Here is an 18,001-nt window from a genome sequence, read left to right as displayed (position 1 = left end):
TGGCACTCCAGTTTCTTGAAGGAATGGTATTGATAGAACATTTCCTACTCGGACACGGAACGTACGATCCGACAAGTAGCTCTCTATTATATCTAGCATTCTACCACGTACACCAAGGTGGGACAGGTCTCTTAATATTCCAAAGCGCCATGTGGTGTCGTAAGCCTTTTCCATATCGAGGAACACAGAAAGGAAGAACTGCTTGTGTACAAAAGCGTCACGGATTTGTGCCTCGATACGTAACAGGTGGTCGGTCGTGGATCTACCCTCGCGAAATCCGCACTGGTACGGGTCAAGTAGATTGTTTGTTTCCAGGAAATGTATAAGACGGCGGTTTATCATCTTTTCAAAAAGTTTGCACAGGCAGCTTGTTAGTGCGATCGGCCTGTAGCTCGTAACGGAAGATGGATCCTTGCCCTGTTTAAGAATGGGAATGACAATGGCCTCTTTCCAAGACGGGGGGATTTCGCCGGAAAACCAGATAGCATTGTACAAGGAAAGTAAGGTTCTTTGCGTATCGGCAGGTAGGTTTTTCAACATGTCGTATACCACACGGTCAAAACCTGGGGCGGAATTACTGCAGCTGTTAAGCGATACCTGGAGCTCAGCTAAGCTGAAGGGTTGGTTGTATGCTTCGTGTTTTGTACATTTCCGCTCTAGTTTTTGTTTTTCTATTCTTGTTTTGTACCGTTGGAAGACTTCAGAGTAATGCGCGGAACTAGACACTTGTTCGAAGTGTGCGCCGAGGAAGTTTGCCTGGTCTTCCAAGGTGTCGCCTTGTGTGTTTACTAGAGGAAGTGAATGTACTTGCCGCCCTGCTACCCTACTAACCACATTCCAGACTTTAGCTTCCTGTGTATACGAATTGATCCCCGTTAAAAACTTCTCCCAACTTTCTCTTCTTGCCTGTCGGCGCGTTCTCCTGCCTTGAGATTTTATGTTTTTAAAACTGTCAAGGTTCTCGGGTGTCGGAGAGTCCCGAAGCAACCTCCATGCTTTGTTTTGTTTTTTGCGCGCCTTCCGGCATTCATTGTTCCACCATGGGACCCGTCGTTTGCCAGACAGTCCACTTGTTTGTGGGATACATTTGGTGGCAGCATTAATCAAAAAAGCTGTGAAGTAGTCTACAGCTGCAACTATGCTTAAATCACACATGTCTGTCCAACTTAAGAGAGCAGTCTTACGAAACTGTTCCCAGTCGGCTTTGTCAGTGTGCCATTTGGGAACCTGTGGGGGACATTCATTTACTATTTCTGTGCTCAGAACAATAGGAAAGTGGTCACTTCCGTAAGGATTATTAATGACTTGCCATTTAAGTAGGGGTAGAAGCGATGGAGATGTAATGCTGAGATCTATAGACGAGTATGTATTGTTAGCGAGGCTATAATATGTTGGATCTTTCTGATTCAACAGACAAGCGCCCGAAGAGAACAGGAATTGTTCAATTAGACGACCTCGCGCATCGCACCGAGAATCGCCCCATAGACTGCTATGTGCATTGAAGTCCCCAAGCACCAGGTATGGTTCTGGTAGTTCATCTATTAAGGACTGGAACTCATGTTTGTGAAGGTGGTAGTGTGGAGGTATGTAGAGAGAGCAAATGGTTACGAGTTTGTTTAAAAGAACCGCTCGAACAGCCACTGCCTCCAGGGACGTTCGGAGCGGTAAATGTGTGCACGCTACTCCTTGATTTACTATAAGAGCTACACCACCGGATGACGCGATGGCATCATCCCGGTCCTTTCTGAATATGACATATTGGCGTAGAAAATTCGTGTTCTTAGATTTTAGGTGTGTTTCTTGTACACACAGCACTTTTGGTGAGTGTTCATGTAGCAGCTCTTGGATATCGTCGAGGTTTCTTAGTAGGCCTCTGACGTTCCATTGTAGAATTTGTGTCTCCATTTTGAGTGTAAATTAGTGCTGTGTGTACTGGAAGAACTACTGCCTTAAGTCACAGAGCCCTTTTCAGGCCCTGTGATGCGGGTTTTTCCTTTTTTGGCGCGCTCCAGCGAGCTGCGCCGTTCCTTCGGCGCTTGAGACGCCGTTGGACTTGCCGTTGTATCCATCGCCTCGGCAGAGACGCTGGATGCCCGCTCGCGGCTAACGCGCACGGGCGTCTGAGTTTTGGGGCTTTCTGCCTGAACAGAAGGCCCTGGGCCTGCAGATCCGGAGACCTGCATGCCCGTTGGTTGCGGAGCAGCCCGGGCTGCTTCCGCTGAGGGGGCGGATGGCGCTACCGCCCGTCCACTGTGCGTGGTACGTGCGGCCGCCGCGAACCTTTGTGGCACTGCCCCCTTGCGTGCCACGTCCGCGAATGTAGGACCCTGTGCGAAGGAAAGGCGTTTGCGCGCCTCCTTAAACGAGATATTTTCAGTTACCTTGAGTGTAATTATTTCTTTCTCTTTTTTCCATGAAGGACAGCTACGAGAGTATGCTGGGTGAGCACCTTCGCAATTTGCACAAAGGGGAGTTTCCACACAGTCGTCTGCAGGGTGATCGTGTGAACTGCACTTGGCACATGTTTGACGGCCGCGGCAGCTCTGAGAGCCGTGACCGAAACGTTGGCACTTGAAGCAACGCCGCGGGTTGGGTATATAAGGTCTGACCTTTAGCTTCAGGTAGCCTGTTTCGAGATATTCTGGTAGGGTGCTTGTCGAAAATGTAATGATCAGGTGTTTTGTCGGGATTTCTTTGTCGTCACGTCTGATTTTAATTCGCTGTACGTGTGTCACATGATGTTCATTCCAGCCCTCAAGGAGCTCACTCTCAGTCAAGTCGAGCAGGTCTTGGTCAGATACTACACCTCGAGAACTGTTGAGGGATCGGTGTGGTGTAATTGAGACAGGGGTGCTTCCAAAAGAGGCAAGTTTTGAAAGTTTTTCATACTGGGTCTTACTTTGAACTTCTAGCAAAAGGTCCCCACTAGCCATTCTTGTAGCCTTATAGCCTTGACCGAGTGTATTGGTGAGGCATTTCGACACAACAAAAGGAGAGATGGTTCTTGCGTTCTTGTCGAGTGTTTCGCAGTGTATTACGTGGAAGCGTGGAAAAATTTCTTTGGGTTTGAGCAAGGCATTCAAAGTCTCTTCGGTGCGACCTCTCTTTGTGAGAGGACGATCATTCAGTCGAGGAAATGAGGTTGAGGCCATATATTAAGTATAGTTTCGGCAGCCATGCCAGCCGCCCACCATGGAGCCCAACACGGGGGCGCGACAGCACTTATATTGATATAAAGCATGCCTACGCCAGCTGTACACAGCTACTATAACCAAATATAATGCGCCCAAGAGAGGGCACATACACAAGGTTAACCCTCGCCGCCAAGAAAAACGGAAGTAAATTGAAGAGAGGAGAAGACAGGAAAGATTAAAAAGTAATAGAGAAAGACGAAGATGTGGGGAGAGAAAGAGATAGGAAAAGGCGACTGCCGATTTCCCCTGGGTGGGTCAGCCCAGGGGTGCCGTCTACGTGAAGCCGGGGCCAAAGGGGTGTGTTGTCTCTGCTGGGGGGCCTTAAAGGTCCAATCACCCAGCGTCGACTCAACCCCCAGGATCCCCTTTTCCCCGGACACGGCAAAGCCACGCACGGCTAGGCGTGGGAGGGGGTCGAAACCCCCCCGTTAGCTCGGGTCCGTGGTGTCGCTACACACCAAACGCCTGCTTGCGCAGACGCCCCTGCGGGTAGGCTTGCACATGTATCGTAATCGGCAAGTACCTTGGGCGTGAAACCTTTCCCTGCCCAGCGGGCATGACAACTTCAAGTGAAAAGGTCGATAGTACCACAAAGTCATCACTGGGGCCTAGGTAATGAACTTTTCAACTTTCTGACGTCTTGCGGTGAGCGAGCAAACAAAGGTTTCCGAGTTCCCCTGCGCAGATATATATATTCGACGCACAATACTTTCACCAAAAGACTTACTCTTGCATGCCGCTGTGTCCTAAATGAGCTGCTAGCCATCAGAAATGATCACCTTTATCGTAGTTTCGAATTTCGTTTTCAGCTGTTATGCAGGTATGTTTCTGTGGTCGACAGAACAGGCTACACAACACAAGTTTTGTTTTGTGAGCTTGGTTTCTGGATTTTTATCGAGGGTTTCGCTATTTAACTGAAGCTTTTTTTTTTATGATCCACTTTCTTAAACAGAGCATGAAATGCTAGGTAACTGTTTACTAGTTAACTATTTAACTGAAGCCGCTCTTTTTTCTGATCCACTTTCTTAAACAGAGCACGAAATGCTATTTAACTGAAGCCGCTCTTTTTTCTGATCTACTTTCTTAAACAGAGCATGAAATGCTAGTTAACTGTTTGCCAATTAACTACTTAACTGAAGCTTCCTTTTTTGTCTTATCCACTTTCTTAAACAGAGCATGACATGCTTGTCTATCCAATCATTGTGCATGAAAGAACGAGCGCAGGTAATATGGCGCTTGTGCTGCACGACCGGTTAACACTTAACCTTGAGAGAAGCACAGTGTTAGCGGACAAACTGGTCATGGTCACGAGCAGTCAGCACGAAAGACAAGTGAAAACGGTGCGTATATTTGGTATTTCATCTTTGAGCAGTGCATACAATAGCGGGTCAATAAGAAAATGGATAGAGAGTTTATGCCTAAAACCAGTACAATTTCAAGTTCCTACATAGAAATAAAAGAATGCCTACAAAGGAGGTATCGCACTATAACTATACAAAAGATAGTAAGCATAGGCGTGAGCAGGGTCATGCATTAGGGGTAGTGCATGACCCTGCTCTGTAGTGGCTTAGCTCGGCTATGCCAGGATATAGGTAGCGTGAGCTAAGGTTCAGCTGATTATTCTTAGCTCTCCTGGTTGTCTAGAATTAGCTTGATCATCATGCTTACTGCTGTTTCAGTGCTACACATACGTTATACGCATTATGTGACACATGTATATCTATTTTTTGCTCAACGTCATTTCTCTCTTGCCACAAAGACGGCTCGGCGGTCAGTGTGGTAACACGCTGCCATCTCTATGGCCCCAACGTCCTGCTCAGCGAGACTTGGCTACTGCGCAACGGAGGCGCATAGCTGGGCACGCGCCGGCGCCAGTGCGTCTGCCGCGGCTGTGACGTCACTCCTCTGGAATGCGCAGACCCGCGATGTGGAAGCGGCTCCAGCGCGCCAGCGACGCCAGCTGTGCGCCGTGACGTCACTGCTCCTCGCGCATGCGCAGCACGTCTCTCGATAAGCCACGAGAAACCGCTCAACATCGGCCAGTATAGCTAACGCTACAAAAAAAAAAATAAAGCTCCCTTACGCAAACTGCAGGATTTATTTCTAATGAGACACGGATTTCAGCTTGTATATGCTGCAGTAACAATGCTAACACGGGAACCGCACCGAATCGCCTTCCTAACCTGGTATCTAACGCCGTTGTACGCAGTCAACTTTTGTTTGTGTAGTTCAAACCACTTATGGCGCTTGCTCTTTCGACACGTATCTGTACTTCATACGAAAATAGCAAGATTAGCTGACGCTACAAGACTGTTCAAGAGTTCAGCCATGCGCGATTCGCAAGTACTCTGTGATGCTCTAAATTTTTGACAAAAGTTGCATTTGCTTTTTATTATTGCTTACTCGTATGATGTAGTTATCTGGGTATAAAAGTTATTCAGTATAAAAAACACAGCAGCTGTTGTTGTGCTGAGTCTTGAGCGCGGTGTATTTGCAGGACAATATGCAGTGGGCCTAAGTGAAGCAGATGACCGAGATGACATCCGTATGGAAGTCGTGTCTTAGATGTTCTGGTTAACTTGTTTTCTTACAACTGCTCGCTTCAATATGTTTGCATGACTACGCAGGTGGACACGTCCGCCATTCAGAAAAACTTGTATCACGACAAGCATCATCGATCGTCCCTAATGGTACACCAGAGAGATGGAATCGTCAAAGTTGTAAGTTGCCGATTTCAGACCGGCTACCGCGAAAATAGCAGCACCACTAAAATATCCTCACCATTAAGTAATCGTAATTGTTAAGGTTTAATGTCCCAGAGAGAGAGATGAAAAAAGGAAGGCCGGGAGGTTAACCAGATATTAGCATCTGGTTTGCTACCCAGCACTGGGGAGGGGAAATAGGGGCAAGAAAGAGGGTCTAGAGAGAGAGAGGGGAAAAAAGAGGAGAAAAAAACGCACGTACACACACAAGATAAAAAAAAAAACACACACAGGGACGAAGTTCTTCTTACAATCGTTCAAAAAGGCCGGTAGATCGCAAGAAGCGCAGTAGCGCTTGCATGGCCTTCTTCTGTGACGTTGCGTCTTGTCGATGGCGTAGAATTCTTTCTTCCGACAAAGGTCGGTCGTCCAACTTGTTCAGCGCGTTGCAAAGAGATAGTCGCTGTGCATTGTACAGTGGGCAGTCGCAAAAAATATGTCTAATTGTTTGTTTCTGCGTTTCCACAGTGGTCACAGGCTGCGGTGTCGGCCATCCCAATGCGGAAAGCATAGGCGTTGGTAAACGCAACGCCCAACCACAGCCTACACAAAAGGGTCGCGTCTGCTCGGCGAAGTCTTGATGGGACTTGAAGACTTAATGTAGGGTCAAATGAATGCAGTCGATCATGTCTGAAGTGTGGCTCATTCCATTGTGACGTGGTGCGTTGGCGAGCATGCAAACGAAGCTTCCGTGCAGCGTCGGTCCTAGAAAGCGGTAGTAGTAGTTTATGGTCTTCTGCGTGGGCTGAGCGGGCAGCTTGATCGGCCCGTTCATTGCCGATGATTCCGCAGTGACTTGGTAACCACTGAAAAGTGATCTGATGTCCTTTCTCAGTTAGGTGGTGGATAACCTCTGCTGTCTCTAGCACCAGCTGTTCGTGCGGCCCGCGGCGTAAAGCTGACAGTAGAGACTGCAGTGCCGCCTTCGAGTCGCAGAAAATAGTCCACTTGTGCATCGGTTGGTCATTGACGAATTGTAACGCTCTATGAAGGGCTGCCAGTTCTGCTGCCGTCGATGTTGTTGCGTGAGATGTCTTGAATTTAATTGTCGTAACCAACCTTGGTATCACGACTGCTCCGGTTGAACTGTTCGTCAGCACAGATCCGTCAGTGTAGATGTGGATGGAGTCTTGGTACTTTTCGTACAAGAGAAGCAAAGTGAGCTGCTTAAGTGCCGGTGACGACAAATCCGTTTTTTTCTGGACGCCAGGTACTGTAATGTTGATATTTGGTTGAGTAAGGCACCATGGAGGAGTCCGAGGTCTTGCGGCAGGAGTGAAGGAAGTTGGTATTGATTCACCATGGGCGGTCACTGTTTGGGAGTAAGATGTGCGTGGTCGGTCCGCTGGTAGAGAGGCTAGGTGATGGCGGGGAGTGCGAGCAAGATGTCGTATATGTGTCCTCAGCACTTCAACCTCAATGTGTGTCTTGATGAGGTGGTCCCTTGCGATGGCTATAGTCGCGACTGTTGATGCACTCTGGGGCAAGCCTAGACAAATCCGGAGTGCTTGAGCCTGTACACTTTGTATCATTCGTAGGCTTGTTTTGCTTGCGTTGGATAATGCAGGCAGGCTATACCGTAGGAATCCGAGGAAAAGAACCCTGTATAGTCGCAACATAGCGGCTGTGGACATTCCCCATGTCTTGCCAGCGAAGAACTTGAACAAATGACAGATGCCTGTCAACCGTTTTTTCATGTATGACACATGAGGGCTCCATGAGACGTCTCTATCAATTATAACACCTAGGAACTTGTACGATCGGAGGTAAGGTATTCTTTGGCCGTTTATCATTACGCTGTAGCTCTCTATTGGTTTGCGCGTAAATGCCACAAGTGCACATGTCTCAGAGGAAATTTCTAGACCTCTGTTACGGAGGTAAATAGTAGCTTCAGTGGCCGCTCTTTGAATTCGAGCTCGCAGTTGTAGACGTGTCACTGCAGACGTCCAAACGCAGATGTCGTCTGCGTACATTGACAGTCTGACAGTGCTTGGCAGGTGCTCGTGGAGAGCGATTAGCGTCAGGTTGAATAATACAGGGCTAAGTACGCCACCCTGGGGAACACCACGATGGCTGTAATGTAGCGAAGTGTCGCCGTCCGCGGTGCTCACGAAAAAAGAACGCTCAGAGAGATAGCTCCGTAGCCACTGAAACATCCGACCACCCACTCCTACCTCTCCGAGAGCGGCAAGGATAGCTTCATGGGTGACATTGTCATACGCCCCTTTAACATCCAGGAATAAAGAAGCGCAGAGACGCTTACGGCCTTTTTCGTGTTGTACGTAGGTGACCAGGTCGACGACGCTGTCAATCGATGACCGACCACGGCGAAACCCTGTCATAGCATCTGGGTAGATGTTGTGATGCTCCAAGTACCATTCTAGGCGTCCTAGTACCATCCTCTCCATTATTTTGCCCACGCAACTAGCCAGTGCAATCGGGCGGTACGATGTTAGCACCAATGGTGACTTGCCAGGCTTCAGTAATGGGACCAGGCGACTGGTCTTCCAGTTTACGGGGAGGGTGCCCTCTCGCCAGGATTCATTGTATACCTCGAGGAGAGCAATTCTCGCACGCTCGCCAAGATGACACAGTGCTCTGTAGGAAATACCATCAGGTCCGGGTGCTGATGTCCGTCCACACAAAGCCAGGGCTGCTTTAAGCTCTTGGATTGAAAAAGGTAGGTCCATGCGGTGGTCACGCGATATCGGGCAGCCACTTGAAGGCGCGAAGTAGTGGTTTGTGAGCTGGCTGGATAATTTGGCACAGAACTCGTCTGCCACGTCGACCTCCGATCGCCGTTGAGACAGGGCTAGAGCCTTAAATGGAGACCGCTGGACGGGGGGTGTCCGGAGCCCTCTTACTGTCCTCCACAAGTGTGATAAAGGCTTGCGGGGATCTAGCGACTCGCAGAAGGCAGCCCAACGTTGTGACTCTAACTTGTCTATCCGGCGTTGCATCTTCTTCTGTAAGCGTCTGGCGGTCCGTAAATCATCGATTGCTTTCGTGCGTCGGTACCTTCGTTCAGCACGTCGCCGGAGTGCCCGAAGTCGCTCTAATTCTACATCGAATTCCGTTACTTTCGAAGAGCATGTGATAGTGCACATCGCGTCTTGCACTGTACACTTTATTGCCTCTTCTAAGTCAAGTGAGATGTTGTTATCTTGACATTGTTCTTCCATGAGCGATTGAAATTTGGTCCAGTCCAGAACCACGATATGCTTATGAGGGACGCCGTAGTAGAGGGCTTCGGAAATTTCAGCCACCTGGGGTTCTTTAACGTGCACCTAAATCTAAGCACACACGGGCCTCAAGCATTTTCGCCTCCATCGAAAATGCAGCCGGCATTCGATCCCGCGACCTTCGGGTCAGCAGTCGAGCACCATAACTACTGGACCACCGTGACGAGTCCTGACCAGCGAGGATCTGTATAGTACGTTGTATATACATGTAAATTCAACGTACCTTTAACCCACTTAAAACGCACTATCCCCGGTTATTGAGATATCTGTTGCTTGAGCACTCGCTTTGCATGTGTCTGTTATGAACGCCATGGCCTAAACAAACACATGAGAAAAGTGTTCAACTCTTCCTAAGTGCATAAGGGACCCCGGTAATTTTTTTAAGGTAACGCGCAATAATTTGTTGTAGCGCCTAGCGGTCAGTAAACTAATCTTGCATCGTTCGCTCGTTCGTTCCGTAGTATAACACCCATGCTGCTGCAACTTCTTTTTTCTGCTTTACGGCATATCTATGTATTTGGTTCTAGTTTACAGGAGCGGAGTCTTGTCTTACGTTCGTCTCGTTTATTATTACTTCCTTTAACAGGAAGGTATAATCAACCATAAGCTCAGAATAAAGCCCGTACCTCAAAGCGAGCGCTCGTCACGGGGTCACGTGCTCCATCGCATATACGAAGTGCAAGAAACGGACGATGAACTCGCAAAAATTGGTATGTGTTGCAGCATAATTCGCAAGTCTTTATAGTTAAGTACTGAGCAGGACTTCAAATATAACAATATCTTCACCAGCCACTGCAGCTTCAGCCACAAAGCCATAGCAGCGAGGTGAACACACGGACGGCTAACGAAACAAGCGGGATGGCGCTGTATAGGAACATACTTAATGAAGACGCTTCGCAAAAAACACGAGGACCAGAAGAAAATCCACGCACCAGAGAGGCGCGAACTACCAACTGAATTTTATTTCAAAAAACGCGAATACTTCTACATGGGACAAACCAATATCACCATCATGACGCCATGAAACCTCTCACGCGACTTAAAGGCAATCTCTCTTTCCGCAAGTGCCACAGACGCTCAACAGAGCGATTGCCTTTATGTCGCGTAGGAGGCTTTTAGAGGCGTTAGAGGCGTTAAAGAACTCGTTTCGCGGGAATTCCGGTGACGACGTCGTTAGTTGTGAGCGAAAAATCAGCGTTGCCCGAGAACGATAATTCGAGATAGATGCAAATAATTAATAAAAATAACTTCCGTTCGAGAGAGAATCGAACCCAGGCCTTATGCGTAGCAAGCAGGTGTTCCACCACAGAGCCACGCCATTGCTTGTAACTTATTCTGAAAAAAAACCTATACAAATGTCATGCAATACGAAGAGTCTCCTCAACGCATCCGTCAAGACATGTCAATTGCACAATGAGTGAGGTGTTTAAAGGCCCACCCATTACAAAGCACTCAGTCATATTTGATCATTATCATTAGCAAAAGCATAAACAAAATGAGCAGCTGCGCAGTGCGCATGTTGCCTAACAGGACGCGTAGTGAATACTTCACTAATTCGCAAAAGGAAGAATTATCGCATAGTGGGCACTTCGCAACTGCACTTGCAGTAGGCATTCTAAGACAGTTTTAAACGGCCAATGTTACTAGCTCAGACGTTCCTTTCCTTGCCGCATGCTTGAGGTGTCCATTGAGAGGCGAAGCGAGGCTACCGATTGAGAAGGCGATGTGAACGGGGCCCTATTGAGCTATCACGATCTGCTTTTGAGGCCAGTACCTGGACGGAAGCGCTTTCGCTATCTAGAAGATATTGGGACCATGGGACTGCCCATCACAGTCCCGAAAGGCAACGAAAGTGCTGTTGCGTTTTCTTAAGGACACCCACTCCCTCACCCCAAACTTAATGGGCTTCAGGCCCTTACGCACAGACTACTGCAGACGGAGACGTACCCTAATCTGAGTTCCCTACACGCTATTTATCCCGAGGTGTTCCCCAATGACGCTTGCCCCGCGTGCGGGGACGTAGGCACGCCAACACACATGTTCTGGGAGTGCAAGGCAACGTACATTAACCCCAACACTGATTTTCTCTCTACTCTTGAGGCGGAGCTTGAGCGCCTTCCAACTTTTATGACGTCATGATGGTGATATCGGTTTGTCCCATGTACAAGTATTCATGTTTCTTCAAATAAAATTCAGTTGGTAGTTTGCGCTTATGAATGTTGAACGGATTTTCTTCTGGTCCTCGTGTTTCTCAGCGTTTTCATTAAGTATGTTACATCAACTCACCCACATCAAGCTCCTGCTGCTGTATAATAAGACTGTACAATGAAGAACAAGCCATGAACACGTCATTTATTTCAAGCAAATACCAAAAGACCGCCTGAAGAAAAGGGCAGAAACCTAACGGAAAATGTTCAGCCACTGCGACGTAATGCACTCATCGCTACCGCTAGCTATGCTAATGGGTCACACTGGCAAATGTGCCGTAGCTACGTTACAATATAACAGCCGCTATGCCAGCCGCCATTCAGTGGCAGCTCAGTGACGCTTAACATAATAATACTATTTTATTTGTCTGTTTTATTTTTAGCGGCAACGCGTAATTTATCGTCGGTCTTTCCAACATGTGGCGCATTAGTAGTAAAAATGAATGTTCCACCATTAAATTAAGCCATAGGGTTTAAGTCGTATCTGACGCGATGGATATTTTTAAAGGTTAAATGACTAAGTAGAGAAAATAACAGAGCCAAGTGAAAACATTCGAAGCTGTGATTCTGCGAGCTCCTCAAACATGATCTGCTTGTTTCTCCAGTACCAAACGACCAAGTACCTTTGCCAAATACGGCTACGATGTCGCCGTCACGTAAGTAGGCTTTGAATAATGGTCATTTTGTGCTACTCTCTATCGAATAAATACGGGATCTAACGAAAAGGTTAAGAACTTCTTGGTCAGAATGTTAAGCAAAGCTAAGAATGTAGCAAGCACTTTTTCTTGCTAAGTCAATAAGTAAGCACAGCTACCAAGGGCCCCAGACAGAATTCATGTTATTTTAAATGCGAATCATTTCTTAGCGAACCAAAGGAACTTTGAGCGTTTCTATTCATATATATATATATATATATATATATATATATATATATATATATATATATATATAATGCCACGCCCACTTCTTGTCTTGTTTTGATGTATTCGGGTTTGACCGGCAGGGACGGTTATCAACGCTCGACGCTGTCCGCGAAGCATTGTTCGAGAAGCTTCTCGAACAATGCTTCGCGGACAGCGTCGAGCGTTGCCACGCCCACTTCTTGTCTTGTTTTGATGTATTCGGGTTTGACCGGCAGGGACGGTTATCAACGCTCGACGCTGTCCGCGAAGCATTGTTCGAGAAGCTTCACGTCTATAGTAGATCGTTCTGTTAAGATTGCGCCCCGCACGCGAACGTTCCAGCTTTGTCTAGAGATAACGCCGCCACCAGCGATATTGCTGGAAAGTTCGATACCGCCTGTATAAAAGCCGACGCGATTGACCGCTTGTCAGTTGGTCGACGGACGACGCCCTGTTCGCCGCTATATTTGTACAGCGTGTATTGCTGTAGTTCTAGTTCTCATTTTCCGGCCACAAGTTCGGCCAAATAAACAGTTTCATCCTGCAAACGCCGACTGCTGTCTTCATCGACGTCACGACCACGTGACATCTGGTGGAGGTGCTGCTTCGCTCATGTTCCGGTCGCCCCCGTCAGGCCGTGAACCCAGTCCGGGCCGCAACGAAGACATCGACGCCTACCCCGAACAGCGAGCAAGCCGCAGGACACAAGGACTACCTCCAGAATACCAGCCTTTACCCGACAAGACCAGGAAGACCCCGACCATGACCAACACAACAGCGACAATGACAGCAACCATGCCGCTTGCACCCGTGCTGCTACAGCGCCCAAAGGAACCACCGACCTTTCACGGATCATCTGCTGAAGACCCGGAAAGTTGGCTGGAGAAGTACGACCGCGTCGCCATTTTTAACGAATGGACCGATGAAGACAAGTTAAGACACGTCTACTTCGCCTTGGAGGACTCTGCCCGAACTTGGTTCGAGAACCAAGAGCGAAGCCTCACAAAGTGGGACATTTTTCGCACAAGATTCCTTGCCACATTCACGAGTGTCGTCCGCAAGGAGAGGGCCGAAGCTCTGCTGGAAACCCGTGTGCAGCTTCCAAACGAGAACGTGGTGCTGTACGCGGAAGAGATGAGCAGACTGTTCCGACACGCCGACCCAGCCATGCCCGAGGACAAGAAAGTCCGCTTGCTCATGCGAGGGGTAAAGCAAGAACTCTTCGCTGGGCTAATGCGGAACCCACCGTCGACAGTCCAAGAGTTCGTCTCAGAGGCGACGACGATTGAGAAGACGTTGGAAATGCGCAACCGGCAGTATAATCGCCGATCGATTCAAGACAACCCAGTTGTTCATGCTGTCGGCTCCGACGACCTGCGCGAAACGATCCGAGCGATCGTGCGGGAAGAACTACGCAAGCTCTTACCCTCACCACAGCCTGAAGTTGCGTCGATCGCTGACATCGTCCGAGAGGAAATCCAGCAGTCTCTGGGCACCCCCGAGTCAGCGCAGCCGCAGCTGCAAGCAGTGACCTATGCTGCTGCAGCCCGACGCAACGCCCCCCCTCCTCGCCCAAGTCAAGACGCCGCGCCGCCTCAACAGTTCCGCCGCCAGGCACCACCGCCGCCGCCACCGACGTCACACCGCCCGCCAGCCGGCCAACGATACACGCCGAGGAAGACCGACGTTTGGCGCACCCCCGACCACCGCCCACTCTGTTACCATTGCGGAGAAGCTGGCCACACTTACCGCCGCTGCCAGTACCGACAGATGGGACTGCGTGGATTCGCCATCGACGCGCCGCGTCCACAGCGAGGGGAAAGACCACGTGACATCGCCGACTACCTCGCGGGAACGCAATGGACGCCCCGACAACCTTCCCGTTCGCCGTCGCCAGGCCGCTACGTCTCTCCCCAACGCCGACCATACACTGGCCCAACTCGGGGCCGGTCACCTAGCCCGTATCCGGAAAACTAAGGGCAGCAACCGATGGAGGTGCGGTTGCTGTACGACGAAATACCGAAGATCCTCCGCCGCCGACGACAACGCCGCAACGACATCTAAAGAACACGCCGCAAGCCGAACGAAGCCCTGACGTCGAAACTTCACGGCCCGAAGAAGACCTGACGACACAACGACGAAGCAGCGGGACAAACCGACGTAGCCGTGATCCGACGCCGCGACCAAATCGAAACGGTAGGCGACGAACGAGTGACCTCGACGTTCTCATCGACGGCCACAACGTCACCGCTCTCGTCGATACTGGAGCCGACTATTCCGTCATCAGTGGACCGTTCGCGACGAAGCTGAAGAAAGTCAAGACCGCCTGGGAAGGCCCCGAAATCCGCACAGCGGGAGGTCACCTAGTAACGCCGGCAGGAATCTGCACAGCGAGGGTCTCCATCAACAACCGGATTTATCCCGCAAGCTTTGTAGTCCTTCAGCATTGCTCCCGAGATGTCATCCTTGGTATGGACTTCTTAGGCCTTCATGGTGCAGTCATCGACCTCAGATCGAAGTCGATAACACTATCTACAGAAAAAGCATTACCGCGGTACACGCCGCCAGGGAAGCATGCCTTGAATGTGCTGGAAGACCAAGTCACCATTCCCCCTCGCTCCAGCGTCATCATTTCCGTCGGCTCTCAGAAAGTAGCAGACCTGGAAGGCGTCATTGAAGGCGACCAGCACCAGTTGATTAACCGCGAGATTTGCGTCGCAAGAGGAATAGCAGAGTTGCGGGGAGGCAAAGCAACAGTGATGCTCACAAATTTTAGCAACGAGTATAAGCACGTAAACAAAGGCACGACAGTCGCCTACATCGAAGAAATCACGGCTACGTCGATGGCTTTCGCCATCGCCGATTCTTCCGAGCCAACACCGACGAACCAAGCTTCTCAACCAGTTTTCGACGTTAATCCTAGCCTTCCGAAGCATAAACAAGAACAGCTCAAAACCCTGCTCTTGAAATACAGGGACTGCTTTTCGTCATCGTCAAGAATCCGCCAGACCCCAGTCGCAAAACATCGCATCATAACAGAGGAAAATGCCAGGCCACTCCGGCAGAGCCCGTACAGAGTTTCAACGCGAGAACGCGAATCCATAAAGAAACAAGTCGACGAAATGCTACGCGACGACATCATCCAGCCGTCGAAGAGTCCATGGGCGTCACCCGTGGTGTTAGTGAAGAAGAAAGACGGAACCCTACGCTTCTGCGTCGATTATCGCCGCCTGAACAAAATCACGAAGAAGGACGTCTACCCTCTCCCACGGATAGACGACACCCTGGATCGACTCTACAACGCGAGGTACTTTTCGTCGATGGACCTCAAGACCGGCTATTGGCAAATCGAAGTCGACGAGAGAGACCGAGAGAAGACTGCCTTTATAACACCAGACGGCCTCTTCGAGTTCAAGGTTATGCCCTTTGGTCTTTGCTCGGCACCTGCGACGTTCCAGCGCGTTATGGACACCGTGCTGGCTGGACTGAAGTGGCAGACTTGCCTTGTGTACTTGGACGACGTCATTGTGTTTGCCTCAAGCTTCGACGAACACCTCCGACGCCTTGACACTGTACTACAAGCAATCAAGACTTCTGGCCTCACCTTGAAGCCTGAAAAGTGCCGCTTTGCATACGAGGAGCTGCTGTTTTTGGGTCACGTGATCAGCAAGGGTGGTGTTCGCCCAGACCCTCGGAAAACAGCTGCCATCGCTGCCTTCCCGCCCCCCACCGACACGAAAGCCGTGCGCCGTTTTCTCGGCTTGTGCGCCTACTACAGGCGCTTTGTCAAGGAATTTTCACGAATCGCCGAACCGCTAATTCACCTCACGAAGACCGACGTGCCATTCAAGTGGGAAACGGCGCAAATCGAAGCATTTGAAGAACTGAAACGACGCCTTCAGATGCCTCCTATACTAGCACATTTCGACGAATACGCCGATACGGAAATCCACACCGACGCAAGCAGCGTAGGACTCGGCGCCGTCCTTGTGCAGAAGACTGACGGGCAGGAAAGGGTCATCAGTTATGCTAGCCGGTCGCTATCAAAGGCAGAAACGAACTATTCCACAACAGAAAAGGAGTGCCTAGCGATCATCTGGGCTGCATCCAAGTTTCGCCCCTACCTCTACGGCAGGCCCTTCAAAGTTGTGAGCGACCACCACGCATTGCGTTGGCTAGCTAACTTGAAGGACCCTTCAGGTCGCCTCGCACGGTGGAGCCTACGACTTCAAGAATTCGACATTACCGTCGTTTACAAGTCCGGAAGGAAACACTCCGACGCTGACTGCCTGTCTCGCGCCCCCGTCGACCCACCGCCGCAAGACGACAAGGAGGACGACTCCTTCTTGGGAATCATAAGTGCCGACGACTTCGCCGAACGACAGCGAACGGATCCAGAACTCAGGGGCCTTGTGGAATACCTCGAGGGCAGGACCACCGTTGTTCCGAAGGTATTCACGCGGGGACTGCCGTCATTTTTCTTGCGCAACGGTGTTCTCCTAAAGAAGAACTTCTCACCGCTTCGAGCCGATAGCCTTCTCGTGGTACCCTCGACATTGCGGCCAGAGGTCCTCCAGGCTCTGCACGACGACCCGACGGCTGGACACCTCGGTGTTTCTCGCACGCTAGCAAGAATACAGGAGAAGTACTACTGGCCGCGCCTTTCCGCCGACGTCACTCGTTACGTGAAGACCTGCCGGGACTGTCAGCGACGCAAGACACCGCCCACTAGGCCAGCCGGACTTCTGCAGCCTATCGAGCCGCCTCGACGGCCGTTCCAGCAAATCGGGATGGACTTACTGGGTCCGTTCCCGACGTCCAATACCGGAAACAAATGGATCGTCGTAGCTACAGACTACCTCACCCGCTACGCCGAGACGAGGGCCCTGCCTAGAGGCAGTGCCGCCGAGGTAGCGAAGTTCTTCGTTGAGAACATCGTCCTGCGTCATGGCGCCCCAGAAGTTCTCATCACCGACAGAGGTACGGCGTTTACTGCTGACCTAACTCAGGCAATACTGAGATACAGCCAAACAAGCCACCGCCGGACCACAGCGTACCACCCACAGACAAATGGCCTGACCGAGCGGCTAAACAAGACCATCGCCGACATGTTGGCCATGTATGTCGACGTCGAACACAAGACGTGGGATGCCATCCTTCCGTATGTGACCTTCGCATACAACACGGCCGTCCAAGAAACGACGCAGATGACTCCGTACAAGTTGGTCTACGGAAGGAGCCCGGCGACGACGCTCGACGCCATGCTACCCAACGTCACCGACGAAGAAAACCTCGATGCCGCCGCTTACTTACAACGTGCCGAAGAAGCTCGACAGCTCGCCCGCCTGCGCATCAAGACCCAGCAGCACACCGACAGCCGTCGCTACAATCTTCGACGACGCTTCGCGGAATACCAGCCCGGCGACCGTGTTTGGGTCTGGACGCCGATACGCCGACGTGGGCTTAGCGAAAAACTCCTTCGGCGATACTTCGGGCCATACAAGGTTCTTCGACGCCTCGGCGCTCTTGACTACGAGGTGATCCCGGACGGCATTACGAACTCCCAGCGACGCCGCGCACGACCTGAAGTCGTCCATGTCGTGCGCCTTAAGCCGTTTTTTGCGCGTTAGCGAACCTGGGGACCTGGGGATTTTTCTTCCTTTGTTATTGTAATTTATTTTTGTATGCACTTGT

The 18,001-nt window shown here is 50.3% G+C and overlaps 1 protein-coding gene across 1 annotated transcript in view; it reads left to right on the top strand.

Moving 5' to 3' along the window:
• Positions 1-3,903: 3,903 nt before the first annotated feature.
• Positions 3,904-18,001, top strand: part of LOC119401418 (venom metalloproteinase antarease-like TtrivMP_A) — a 39,364-nt gene continuing 25,266 nt past the window's right edge. The window contains exons 1-5 of the mRNA XM_037668203.1: positions 3,904-4,014; positions 4,368-4,534; positions 5,822-5,914; positions 9,785-9,908; positions 12,011-12,061. Of these exons, the coding sequence (XP_037524131.1) occupies positions 3,966-4,014; positions 4,368-4,534; positions 5,822-5,914; positions 9,785-9,908; positions 12,011-12,061 (484 nt within the window). The 5' untranslated portion in view covers positions 3,904-3,965. The remainder of the gene's footprint in view (positions 4,015-4,367; positions 4,535-5,821; positions 5,915-9,784; positions 9,909-12,010; positions 12,062-18,001) is intronic.

Source organism: Rhipicephalus sanguineus, chromosome 8 (assembly GCF_013339695.2).
Source record: "Rhipicephalus sanguineus isolate Rsan-2018 chromosome 8, BIME_Rsan_1.4, whole genome shotgun sequence".
In the NCBI taxonomy this organism is placed as follows: Eukaryota; Metazoa; Arthropoda; class Arachnida; order Ixodida; family Ixodidae; genus Rhipicephalus; species Rhipicephalus sanguineus.
This window is presented reverse-complemented; position numbering and strand designations above follow the sequence as displayed.